General features: G+C 34.3%; 1 protein-coding gene across 1 annotated transcript; it reads right to left on the reverse strand.

Annotated features, from left to right (window-relative positions):
* Positions 1-9689: 9689 nt before the first annotated feature.
* Positions 9690-11035, reverse strand: LOC108215430 (mitogen-activated protein kinase kinase kinase 20). The gene has a single exon (XM_017387931.2). It carries the CDS (start codon positions 10868-10870, stop codon positions 9815-9817), a length of 1056 nt encoding a protein of 351 aa, XP_017243420.1. The 5' UTR covers positions 10871-11035; the 3' UTR covers positions 9690-9814.
* Positions 11036-13885: the final 2850 nt, after the last annotated feature.

Below are 13885 nucleotides of genomic sequence, written 5' to 3' on the forward strand. Positions count from 1 at the left end.
ATAGGTGTACAATAAATCCTGACGGGACATTTTAATCTTTGTGTCCACTGTCATCATATCACAAAAGAATATATAATAAAATTTAATTCCTTGTCCTCCTTAGAAAATCTTGTACACACAAAGAAAGTACCTGATCTTGATTTGCAACAGCTTGAGTAGATAGATGAAAATTCATTGATGTAAATTTAGGTACATGCCCACGTAAAAATTATAGGCCAAATAAAGACTAATGTGTATCTGTATCTTTCGGAAAACAAAACACTTGTCAGTCTCAGGCATTATATCTAAAAAACTAAACCCCATGTGACTATATTTTGCACAACTTATTTGCAAACCTTTTTTAGAGGATTCTAAACCAACTTGTAAAAGACATCACATAGAAGGAATATAAGTGCACATGTTACATATTAGGAAAACTAATTAGCACAAGAAAGGCCTAAATGCTCATCAAAAAAGTGTTTGCTCATACCTTGACAGTTCTTGGCTTGTTCAGAGTGCACAAATCCAACTCTATGACATTCTTCATTTCATTAGTTGTGCACAACAGTTGAGTGGGATAACCCATCACCCTATCTAACTTCAACTTGAAGGTCAATGGCTCACGAAAATGTATGTGGATATTCCCCACAAATCTGGACATGAAAATACGCTTTTAACAAATGTTGTCAAGTCTACATCCAAAATGTTTGAGAAACAAATTTGAAATAAAAATAATATTTTACTTTATAACACAATAATAACTTATATATCTGAGTCTCTATCTTATGGCATACAAACTCACAATCAAATTTAGTAAGATAACAGTTTGGAAATTATGCAAACTAATATTTTAAAAAAAAAATCTGATTAACAGAAGGAATAGTTGCAATAGGAATGATTTTAAAAGAAATATGAACAAATTTAAAATAAAAAATAATATTTGAATGTTAGACACATAATAACTTATACAGACGAATCTCTATCTTATGGCATAAAAACTCAAAATTAAATTTAGTAGGATAACAATTTGGAAGCTTATGAAAATTGAGATTATTAGATAAAATACTCCAATTAACAGAGCCATAGTTAAATGCAATAGGAATGATGTCAAAAAATATACCGTCATTTACTTCACGTGACTGACTCCGTTGATTGATACCTTGGCTTTCCTTAGAGGCCTGAGCTCACCGGGTACCCTTCAGATTTATTACGATGGTACAAGGCTCAATGCCAACGCATCTTGCCATCCATATTCCTTTTGTAGTTTGGGACCTGATATGAGATAAATATTGTCAGATCCTTTGTGTACAGGCTAGATTTTAAATATCGTCCTAAAAAAGTATTACGCATACCCGTGCACAGCACGGGTAGCCAGTTCCAACTGTTGTATGATGCTATCGATGGATTGTTGTTCCACTAAATTTTCTTTGTGAAGTTTGCCGAAGAGTTGTGTGAAGAATCCATGTTATTATTCTATCTTGTCATTTTAAAATCCTGTAATTGATTGCGTATATAGTAAGGATTCTGCCTACACTGCTCCTTCAAAATTGAAAAACTATATTGTCTTAGTTTAAATCTTATTCATTACAGATTTCACAGCTCCTAACTAATAGATTGGGAGTATATCAAACAGAATTCAACGGAGACTGCAACCTCTGTACATGAAAATCTGACACCATTCAGATCCTGTTTATGGACTATATCATTCTGTCACATCAGTGCTTGATAGAGAGGGTTTATCTGTGTTATTCTCAAATAGCATATGTTAGTGCATAAGTAATTTGCAATATAATAATCCTTATCCGCGAACCTGTTTTTGATTCATATTTAGTCTAGAACCTTTGTTATGTTATTGTTCTTTTAAAACAATAAAAGATGTATACCGTAGTCTTGTGTGAGATACCTGAGATTTTTTTTTGCTAGCAATCCAGCAATAACAACAAATATTAGTGATTGGCTCTTAACCTTCAAACCCGCTTGAAACTGATATGCATTTCATTCCCGCAATGTCACTATAATCTTTTCAATCCTGTAAAGCATACAGAATATAGGTCAACTCTTTGTGAATAGCTAAAATCATTTGCATTTGTAATTATCTTAATCACTCTAGAGGAGCTGAGTCCGAGAAATGTTGGTGTTGTGTAATCATGTTGAAGCAGCATAAAGAGCTGTATGTAGTGTCATGGAATATGACCGTGAAGGTCCTTAATTTTTATGATCTGCTCTAAATGTACAGTTGATGTTGGAGGAGTACATGATCTTGGGAACAAGATTCAAAATGGCGCGCTGCAAAAACTTGTGGATAAAAATCTTGGATTTGCAAGGGATTCTGACATACAAAACATGATAACAGAAGTGGCGGAGCTGGCCTTTCAATGCCTGCAAAATGAGAGGGAGTTCAGGCCAACAATGAAAAAAGTATACGAAGTTCTATTGGGAATTCAGAGTAAATACTATGGTACTGTTAAGACGGATGTTCTTGGTGATGATTCTTCGTTGTTAAAGGATGAATCTCAAATTCTCTCACCGAATTCTGTTACTGCAAATTGGGTAAGCAGATTTTGTATTTTACTCATTCTTCTCAAAAGATGTTTATTTGCCATTAATATCTTAAGGTTTAGGATAATATTAATTGTTCATTTATATTTAATGAGTAAAAAAGATCCTATTTAATTTGTGTGCCTAAATTGTCTTGTCTATTAGTTAAAGTTTGTTTACAGTGTTTATATTCATTTCAATGTAGTAAATTTTCTCTTCATTCTGAACATATTCTCATTTTATGATTAAAAATAGATCAATGCTTGCCTGTGACCGCCAATCAGTTGTCCTTTATGATCAAAAAGGCAAATTTGCAGGAACTCGACGATCAAGCTCTAAGCGTCCAATTGTTCTCAATGGGACAAAAATTATAGTAGTAGATACAATAGGTAGAAATGGTCTGAACTTGAAGATAAGGGACGTGACAAGTCTATCAGAAAACACCACAGTAGATATTACAGTTATCTGTTATAGAGTGTCTTTCTATCCCTTTTTTATCAGCTGATGAAATATTAATTATATAACGGTCTGACCCGGTATTAAATACTAATTATACACATCTTTAAAATAAGAGGACCTATCTAATACTTATAGGCAGTGATTTAGGTAGTAATTAGCAGAGAGGACTTGCCCAGTACATCAAGCTTTAATTTACTGATGATCAATGACCCAAAAACAAATTTCAACACTTGCAAGTGTGTAGCTGCAGGAAACAAGACATAAGAATACTACACTGAAAAAACAGTTCAAAATTAGAGCCTAAAATCATGCTTGACTACTCATTCACAATCCATGACACCAGAAAATCATGAAACTATAGCAAGGCATGAGTGCGTGCAATATTAGCTCAACCCACAACATAAGAAAGTGAATAAGCTCACAAACCTCGAGAATCGACCATATAAGGGGATTGAAAAAAGGTTCTGCAGGAATTATGATCGGAAAAAGAGGGGGCGTGGTTGGGGTGTTACTGGGCTGGTGGGGGACCCGTCAAAAGGAGAGACGACCCGCCGAAACTACACCAGAAATCGCCAATATGAACTCTTAACTGAGAGAATTAGGAAGCAGTACGCAGGATATTGTTGCAGCACTCCACGGGAAACCATAGCTATTGGACGGGAAGATGTAGAGTTGGGTAGGTTTGGAACTGCGTTTGGACATGTTTGTTAAACATATTTTGCAAAATACAAATGAGGCTTAACAGTAGTGAGGTTTTGACAGGCTCGTAACAGATATTTGCTTGGGAGTTTGGTTAAGAATCAGGTAGAGGATCAAATTCGGACAAGTAATTAAGTGGATTCTGCAGTCATACATATCCAACCTCTTCTGCAGAAAACAACACTAATTCATCACTTTGTTTGATCTATGATACTATTGTGGGTAGCTAAAGCTTCAGCTGATGCTCAATTGGCTTCTATCACAGGAATTGAAAGCACCTATTTACTATAAAGTTAAGGGTTTTTTATCACATTAGTTTTAATTACTTCTACACATCCCATTCAGCTGGGCCTGCTTTTTAATTTTTCATTCTTACATTATAAGATTATGAATTATCCCGAAAGGTATGCTATGGTGTTATTAGTCCACAAGTCATATTTTTATCATTCAATAGTTTTTGTAATATTGTTTGAGGTCTACTTTACCAGGGCTTGTCTCCTAGCAAAGTAGGCTATGAGACAATCTCTGAGCTTGATAACCTAAGTGAGGATTCCTGCAAATATAGCACTCTAATCATGCAGCTACCTGCGAACAAACTCACCTTGCTGGTTTCTGACATTCTTAATCACAATCATATCTACCTTAACGCTTATTATAATATATGGTTACAAGTGTACGTAGCCACATCTCAAAGACAAAGAACTATGACTTACAAACTTGTAAGAGTATCAGGCTTGTCCATTTAAAAGCTGGAATTGGAATCAACATGATTTTATAAATAAAAAAAATGCAGCACTATGTTATTATTATAATGTTAAGGTTTTTTATCACATCAGTTTTAATTCTTTAGGGGCTGCGGAATCTTAGTGAAACTGGCTGATTTTTATGGTTGACACTCTACTCTAGAGTCTTAAATTGTATGTCAAGCTATTATCCTCTCCTTAATTCTTTTATTACAAAGTGGTGTCCATACATACCAATCCTTATAAAATAAATATCTATTAAATATTTGGTTTGTAAAATGTAATTTAATGCAAGGAAAATAAATTATGGTCAGTTAAATTTATTTTTTTACCTATTCGAATTATGATTAAGGATGGTACATTTTCCAAACTAAATATTATATTTGTTGTTGTCAGGGAAGAATTTTATAAAGGTCTTAATTTGGCTTTTGTTTCTTAATTTATAAGCCTCCTGATCAAATAAACTTCTATTCTGGATCGATGGTACTTATAAGTCCAACTTCCCCGCACAGCTGTACAATTTATACCAATAATGCTTCCTCTATATGCTTAATAAGTTAACATTTTCACCTGGAGAATATGCAAGTTTAGCATACAAACCTTGTTGGCCAGTTTGCCGAGCATATTGCCCCTGCTTAGATAGCCTTCTTTCCAAAACATCCTCGCTCATGGTAACCTTGGGCCGCCCAATTTTTCTAGTAGCTTGGTCACTAAAGTTCAAAGGGTCATTCTCGCAAACACCTTGGAATGGAATACTTCTTTCCACAGATTAATATCAGACTTTTATTAAACTACTACTGATCATCGGTGAAAACATTAAATCAGTTTTAACATTAACCTCTATCCTGAAAATAAAAGATATTGTTTTCTAACACGAATTCTGCCACAAGTCCCAGCAAAAGTTCCACTAAAATGACCACCGAGCACTGAAAATTAAGCGAAACACTTCCTGAAAACATAAACGAAAAGGCAACCATACAACTAATTGCAACATGTAAAATTAAAACATATTCTAGTTGTCTTACAAGCAAATTCAGACATTTCTATTGGACACTACTGCATGCGATATACACATGGAAGTTGTATTTAGCTATCAAAATCAACATTTTTTTGGGTGCCTGAAGACGAGACCGAGTAAATTTATAATTAAGAGAGGCACATGTGATTTTAACCATCACCATGTGATATGCACAGGTGATTTTTAAATGAACATCCGACTTATATTCTAAAGTAGACCGCACAACCTTCTTTCCTCCTACATAGATATAACACAAACAAAATAGCTCACAGTAAATAACCCTCTTGAAATTTTCAGCACAAAATAAAATAATAATATACCAAAAAACAAACATATTTATCAAGGTATCAACACAGACTTCTTCGCATCAATTGCCATGTATATTAAAGTCAGGATACCCACTATACCAAGCTTTACTAAATGATCAATCACCAAAGAGCAAATTGAAAGAGTTGCAAGTGTGTGGCTACAACGAACAAGACATAACAATACCAAACCAATAAAACAGTGCAAAAATAGAGATTAAAATCATGTTTCATCACTCATTCACAATCAAAAAGCACAAAAAAAGATATGAACTGCAGCAAGACATTAGTGTGTGCAATATTAACTCCACCCACGAATTAGGAAAAGGTATAAACTCACAAACCTTCCGAAGGGGGCATGGTCGGGGTGTCATTGGACGGAAGGGAACCCGCAGGAAGGGGAGACGACCCGCTGAGTTCACACCAGAAATCGATAACATAAACACAACGAACAGCGCATATAAACGAAACGGTCATCTGAATTGAGAGAATCAGAAGGCTTGAACGTAGGATATAGCTGCAGCTGCAGCACTCCACAAGGAAGCAATGGCCACTGTACAGGCATATATTAGATTTGGGCAGGCTTGAGATTTTCATAGGCTTGTAACGTATCTTTGCTTAGGATTTTGCTTCGGAATCAGGCCTGTAACACATCTTTCTTAGAAATTTGCTTCGGAATAAGGTAATTTATTTGCTCAAGACTTAGGCTTGATATGTACCTGTTCTGCTATAATATATATAAGTAGAGTAGATAAGTAGATTTACGGATCGAAGACAGTGTAAACATGTCGTTCACAAAACTATAATTGACGAATGACAACCATTCTATTGGATAAGTTTACTTCTAAATACTAAATATAGATTTAAGTGTGTAAGCCACGCGTCCCATTCAAAAACAAATCTAAACAAAAACGATAAATAGCAGAATTTTTTCGACCAACAAAGAATCATCCAACCATTAATTACATAATGCAAATATAATACGGCAACATTACTTGATTCCTGGTCTTTATTAAATGTAGATCTTTGGAAGAAAGAGGGGTTGTGTGATTGCACATTTGCATGTGAGCTTAATTGGATATCTTAAAGGCTATGTTGCTGGATCTCCAGGCCAGCACTACTCTTGTTGCCGGTAGCTTCTGTAAAGCGGAATAGTATTTGTGTGACTGAATTAATCACTAGTACTTTTTTTTTATTTTCATGTACAGCTTTCTAATATTTGGATGATGACGTATAGCATGTCAATCGGTACTCGAGATTTGGTAAGCTTGCGATTAGTGTTATAAAGGATGCGCCGAATGGGAGCTGCACCGAGCAATGAATGTATAAGAAATAAACATTTGGGAAGTGCGGAGAGATGGTCCTGGCCTGGCTGGTGGCAAAATGGCTATAAATTTTTAGAGTAAGAGGGTGCTTGTACCTCTACTACACCGCAAGGTCGATGGCCCGTCTTCCCTTCTCTCATATTAGGACGCCTCGCCTAATTATCAAGCATAAGACATTTTGGTGTTGGACTTAGGGATATGTTTAACTCCAATAAAACAAATTCTCTTTTATTCATTAACCCAATTCTTGGAAAGCCAATGCAACATTTGGTGAAAAGCAATTCATAACATTTAATCTAGAAACAAATCTATGAAAATTTTAAAATTTTCTTCTTTGGCTCTTCTTTGACCAAAAACACAAGACAAATTATAAGGTTTGAACAAATAATAACTTCCTTTTCATAATTTTTCTTTATATCGAAACAAGTTACATGTATAGTATTCATTTTTTTCTTAAATATTCTTTTATACCGAAACAAGTCACAAATATGATATTCATCCTTTGTTTTGACGATATTCAACTCAATCGTATCATTTACTTAAAAAAACAGAAGCAATTGTATCATAGTTCTAAAATCACTAAATTGACCAATTAATCATCCCATTAATCACTACAAGATACTCTTCCGATTTAATTTTCTAAATTCAATTAATTATAACATATTTTCCAAAACTAATGATAGAATTGATAAATTAAATATTATTATATTATTTTAATATATCTGATTAATGTCTCGATTAGTTCCGGTTTCTGTTGTCTATAACACTGGCTTTCGATACTGAACCTATAATTTTGATCGATATGTTATTTATGATGACACTAACATGTCAGATAAAATTTTACGTACAACATACTATTGACCTTTGAGAAATTGAAGTCAACTAGCTACGCATGACCGCAACGAAATGAATTAGGTACTACTCCCTTCATAACCTCTCAACTTGGTGCTACTCCTTGATAATCTCTCAACTTGGTTCATGTTTGACATCCTCTGATCCACCACTAGGTCAACTAACATGCGATGGTTGTTTGGTCCAAAATAACATATCAAGTCCATAGACTTTTACCCGTTACTATCTTTCAAGTCGTACGCCCCATTTCAATGAACTGTACATAATCGTTATCGGGAAGGATGTAAAAACAATAGTTTAAATAAATGTAAATAAAATATGTCAACTTGAGAAGCTTTAAATAGCGTATATATGCAATATGCATAGACTGGGGGCAGTGTTTCTGGAAAAGTCCGTAAGTATGATGGATGAGGTAACTTGTATGAATAATATATGGCTCTAGAAGACCAGCAGCAGCAGCAGTCTTTTGGAAAAGGCAAGTGGTGTGTCTTTTTTTCTTTATCAGCCTATGGCAGCTATTTATTGTCACTGTAGATTTTCAGTTAGTATATCTTTTATTTATAGGTAGCTTTATCTGTTGCAAGTTGCAACCGAATAAGAAACAGAAAACATCACTAATTATCATTGTAACTTGCGATGCAATTTGCATATTATCATAATATATCTTTACGTACATGTCCCTGAACATACTTTGCAACTCTCTGTTTCCCGAGAAGATTTCATATTTGACCTCTACAAATTTTCGAGTAAATTACAATATCAATGCACCGAGTATATTTTTCTTGTTACTGTTTTATTTATAAAAGAACCACCCACTGGCCTTGTGAAAGGCAATATATAGAGATTGCTTCTTCTCTTTCCTTTGTTCTTTGTTTCCTACAAGTCTACAACATACAGAAACATTTAACCAAGTATCACTGTAAGAAATTCTTCGAATTGTTTTTCTTATAAAAATGTTAGATCTTTTCAAATTAATTTCTCTATTTCCTTCTTATGTCATTTCTTCCCTGATAAAAATCCTAAATAACACCAAAAATGTTATTGCCTCTGTCCTGATAGTTTATTTTAGGGGACAGGACTTAACACGCATCTTAAAACTTACTCCCTCCGTCCCATTTTAATAGCCTTTTTAGAAATGAATTGTTGTTCCAAAATAAGTGACTTTCTCTTGTTTTCATGCATTATTTGATAGGTGAATTTCTATTTTACCCCTCATTAATGCAACTTGTATTTTCTATGCAATATAAATAATAGTTTAGTTTGACTTTATTAAGGGTAACTATGTAAAATTATTCAAATAAACATCTCAATAAATGTAAAAATTGGTTTGTGTGCATCTCTCTAAAAAAGCAGTTAAAATGGGACAGAGGGAGTATATAAAATGTAGTTTCATAAATTAATGTTCTAAATAAAATTTAATATTCAAATATTTATAAAAATAATTAAAAACAAGTTTTGAAACTATATCTATTTATAATATAAAATATAAAATATGTCAAACAATATTAAAACTGTAAATAAATTAAGAGGGTAGATTGTTCATTTAAATGTGACTTCTCACTTTATTCAAAATCCAGAGTAGAACACAATATCTCAGTTCAATTAACTGTTTTCCCTACATAGAAAACATGGCGTCAGTGCTTAACACATCAAGTTGCAAATCTGAAATCCCAGAATCTTAACAATTAAGAATAATTCACCGTCATTCTAAAAATAAACTTATCATAACATCATGTGTAACACTAAAACTGTACACCATGTGAAGCTTCAATGAACTAACAAAATTTCCTGTATCTCTTCATTACTCGCTTAGAATATTTACAACTTCAATGAAATTCAATCAATCTAACTCTTCGAAAAAATCAAGAAATAACCTAAATAAGAATCTCTAATTTCCTACGACCTTACTGTGACCCAACTGTCAAAAACAGACCAATTGGGCGTCTGATGATCAGTCACTAGCTCGTTTAATCTGACCGCTGGCGATGTTGAAAATGACTCAATTTTATCGAACTCGTCAAATGAGCTGGGCTTCGAGGAATATTCCGGTGAGGGCATAACCGTCATTTGAGATGACTGTTCAGACACCCAATCTGGAAAATCAAAGGCGCTCCTAGGAGAAGTTGAAGTAACTTCACAACACTGTAACAAATCATCATTAGCCACGAATGGATGACGTAGCAGCATCTCAGCCGTCCATCTTGATCTCGGGTCTTTTACAAAACATTTCCCTAGAAAATCTTTTCCGGCGTCGGATAATTCTTGAGGAATCTCCGGCACTTCTTCTCCCACTCCAATCCTCATAAACAACCCGCCGAAATCCGTCTCCCTCCGGCACTTCCACGCCGGAGCTCCGGTCAGCATCTCCACCACCATGCACCCCAGTGCCCAAATGTCCGCCGGCGCCTCCTGCTCCCCTCCGGCCACCATTTCCGGCGACATATACATTGGCGTCCCGCGTAACTCGCCCCCTGAACTCTTCTTTCCCGCCCTTTTCGCCAACCCGAAATCGGCAATCTTTATCAAATCATTCCCGCCAAATTTCGAGCCGAAAAGAAGAACATTCTGAAGCTTAATATCACAATGAACAAACCCATTTCGATGAACCGAATCAATCCCTCGTAAAATCGATTTCGTACATCTCTGAACCTCGAATTCCGCTAATTTCCCGGAACTCGAATTCTTGATCTTACCACCCAAATCTCCCCCAGACGCGTACTCCAACAACACATTGTACAGTCTCTCCCCATTCTCGAAACTAAAACAATCACCGAAACTCTGAATAATCTGCGGACAGTCTCTTAGTTGATCCAGAATCACTTTCTCATTAACAAGCGAAGACGAATGCGACGCAGCACACGATTTAACCGCCATCACCGAACCATTTCGTATCGCTAAATCCACTGTTCCAAAGCTTCCATGCCCGATTCTTTCGCCCCGAACCCACTCCATATATCTCAATTCAATTCTAAAATCTCGTGTATAGATAATACTGAGTATTTGCTTGTGTAGAGATTCTTTTCTCGGTTGATTTGGGAGAGCTCACAACAGAACGAGTAATAATAACTAACTAATGAAGGGTGGTGGTATATATAGGTGGATGAGAATAAAATATTAGTAATAGTCGCGAGCAGTGAAACAGTGAAATATATGGGGGCGCGAATAAGAAAGAGCACGTGATAGTTGAGGATATTTCTTAGAAATGCGTCTAACAATAGCGGACACGAGTATTCAAACGTGGTTCAAATTGTGGCGGACGTTTATTTTTCATAAATTTTTTTAAGAGTTTTAATTTCCCACGGGAATTGGAATTTTGTCGAGATTTTTTGTGGCGGGACCAAATTCATTGTATCAATTAGAAAAATAAGAGGGTGGTCAAATAGAGTAAGATTATAAGTTGTTAAGCAGTAGAAAAAACAAGAAGTGCGGTGTGCTAAATTTGCTAGTCCAATTGCGTTGAACACGAATACTTCAATTATAATAATAAATGATTTTTGCCACACTTTTCTTAGTCTTTTTATTAATTAATTTTGAACTGAGAATAATAATATTAAATCGTTAAGATAGAAAAGGTGTTTTCTTCTTTTGAATAGTTGTTTTTTTGTTTGCCTGCAACACCTTTGAGTTAGGTTCAATAAAAAGATGCGCACTGCGTAGATTTCAATCTATAACCAAAATTGGGTGATGATTTATTGTATTAAAGTCTAATACATTGGATTAATCATTAAAGTGTTATTAGTCTCCCTCAGCAGTTGATTAGTATTCTTAGGATCTCCATCAGAACGCCAATAGTAATGTGTTGAGTGGATAAAATGTTTATCACGATAAGTAAAATGTGACAACTTTTCGTTAAGATATGTTCCCATTGCGTACGATCTTATTTGACCTCGTGTTTAATTTCGGAGTTACACGTATACATTATTTTAGTGTGTTGTTGCTGACCGGGACGATAGAGAATCAAATGGAAAAACTTTGGCCAGATTGCTCAAATCGTTGTAGCGAGGACGGTTACGAAATGCAATATTAATCCTCGAGATTTTTATAAAGCAATAAAAAACAAGAAATTTTGATTATGTAAATATGGTTCCGTAAGTTCGCATTAAACTTTATTTATTTCAGAATAAATGTATATAAATCATCGTATTTCCAGCTTCATGTATTTCTATTCGTTTACGTGTATATACGAGATTACTATATTGTTGTCAAAACGATAACTTTATATACATTCGAAAGTCAAGTACTACCTTCTCAGTACCTCCAGAGTGTATCTGGGAGATGGTTTAATATGTGTTTTAAACTACATAATTATTTTTTAAATCGATATTTAGTTTATACATTGACCGAATATAATTTTTAATTTTGAATTTTGTTTCGTATTGCACCTTTTATCTAAAAAATTTCATCCAAAATATTTGTTCCTGTTAATCTATAACAATAACGATCGTTTTAGGTGGAATTTGGGCAAAGAAGTACAATACGAAGGATTGCATTCTGTCAATGTTATAAATTTTAAATTAAAGTGAAAAAATGACCAAAAATAACGAGTTTAACGTGCTATTCTGCACTTTATTCTTCTGAATAAAGAATAAAAATAAGTTATTTTAAGGATTATACTTTTATATAAAGAATAAAAATAAGTTATGTAGCAATATTCTATGTATATTTTAAAATGCGTGTTAACTAGTAGAAAATATTGTAAAGAAATGAAGGCGATGGAAACAGTAGTATAGTTATTTTCAAGAAAATTAAATATTATTCATGAATAATAAAATTACCTATATTTTCACGGAAAAAACTACCTATTCAACTTCCCAAATTGTTTATTATATATACAAACAGATATCATGTGTTTTTTATTTAGAATTACTGTGATGTTACGTTAAGATCAAAATGCAGGTGTTTATCCAAACCAGTGAGAAAATTCACAAAAATGACAAATCTAACCAATTGCATTGCAGAGCAATCCATGAACAAAAGAAATATAGTGAACAACTAAACATCAGCTATAATAATCATTTAATATGTAAAATGCGGTAGCACAAAGGTGGATTGTATCACAAATCAAATCTACTAAAAGGGGTGGATGAGCAAACAATTTGCTATACAAATAGAGTTGTAGAGATCTCCATATAACCATTTAGTTAAAGAAGTATTGGTAGATATGGTACTAAGATCACAGAGTTTCTGTGCAATGTGAGTGGAGCACATGACTATTATTTGTCACTTCTCGTTTCTAGTATATACAATAAAATATAATTTAGATGCCAGAAGTGTGGCATGAGTACTTAAAATCTTTCCCTCACAATATCATGGGAATAAAATATTTAGAATTGAGCAAAACAGGGTGCCAAGCCAGAGGGAGAGAAGCAAAGCATATTAAAGAAACAGAACATGCGATTGTGTGAAATAAAAGAAAACCCCGTAACTTGATTCTTCAAGGAAAAGAAAAGTGTTTCAGCCCATTCTGCCATACTGTGCCAGGAGTTTGAATAATTCAGAATAAATTTATTTTCATTTTTTCGGATTACAGGGAGATATTGTTGTATATAATTTTTGAATAGTGGACAATAAATACATAAAACATGCATCATGTGAATTTCGGCAAAGACCCACCATCTTCAATCCCCTGGCTCGGGAGCTTTGTTGTGTGGACTGCTCAGTCTAGAAACTCAAATGATAATATAATTATGTTATTTTATACCATATCCAATGATATGGAAGATATCAAAATGAAATAAGATATTAGTGACACCATTCATCCAGCTTCTGCATCTCTTTGCACTTTTTAATTTGCTTTCGCTTTTCGCTCCATCGGCATGGAAAAGTATGGCTGATGAGCTCGATTTTGCTGGTCACAACAAGCAAATGATAAGTTACTGGTTCTCCATGTCTATACGGTTCGCCGTGCTGGCCTAAAATAAATGTCCGAGTCGCAAGAGGTTATTATTGTCATATTTTTCGGTGCAT

Source organism: Daucus carota, chromosome 3, assembly GCF_001625215.2.
Source record: "Daucus carota subsp. sativus chromosome 3, DH1 v3.0, whole genome shotgun sequence".
Taxonomy (NCBI): domain Eukaryota; kingdom Viridiplantae; phylum Streptophyta; class Magnoliopsida; order Apiales; family Apiaceae; genus Daucus; species Daucus carota.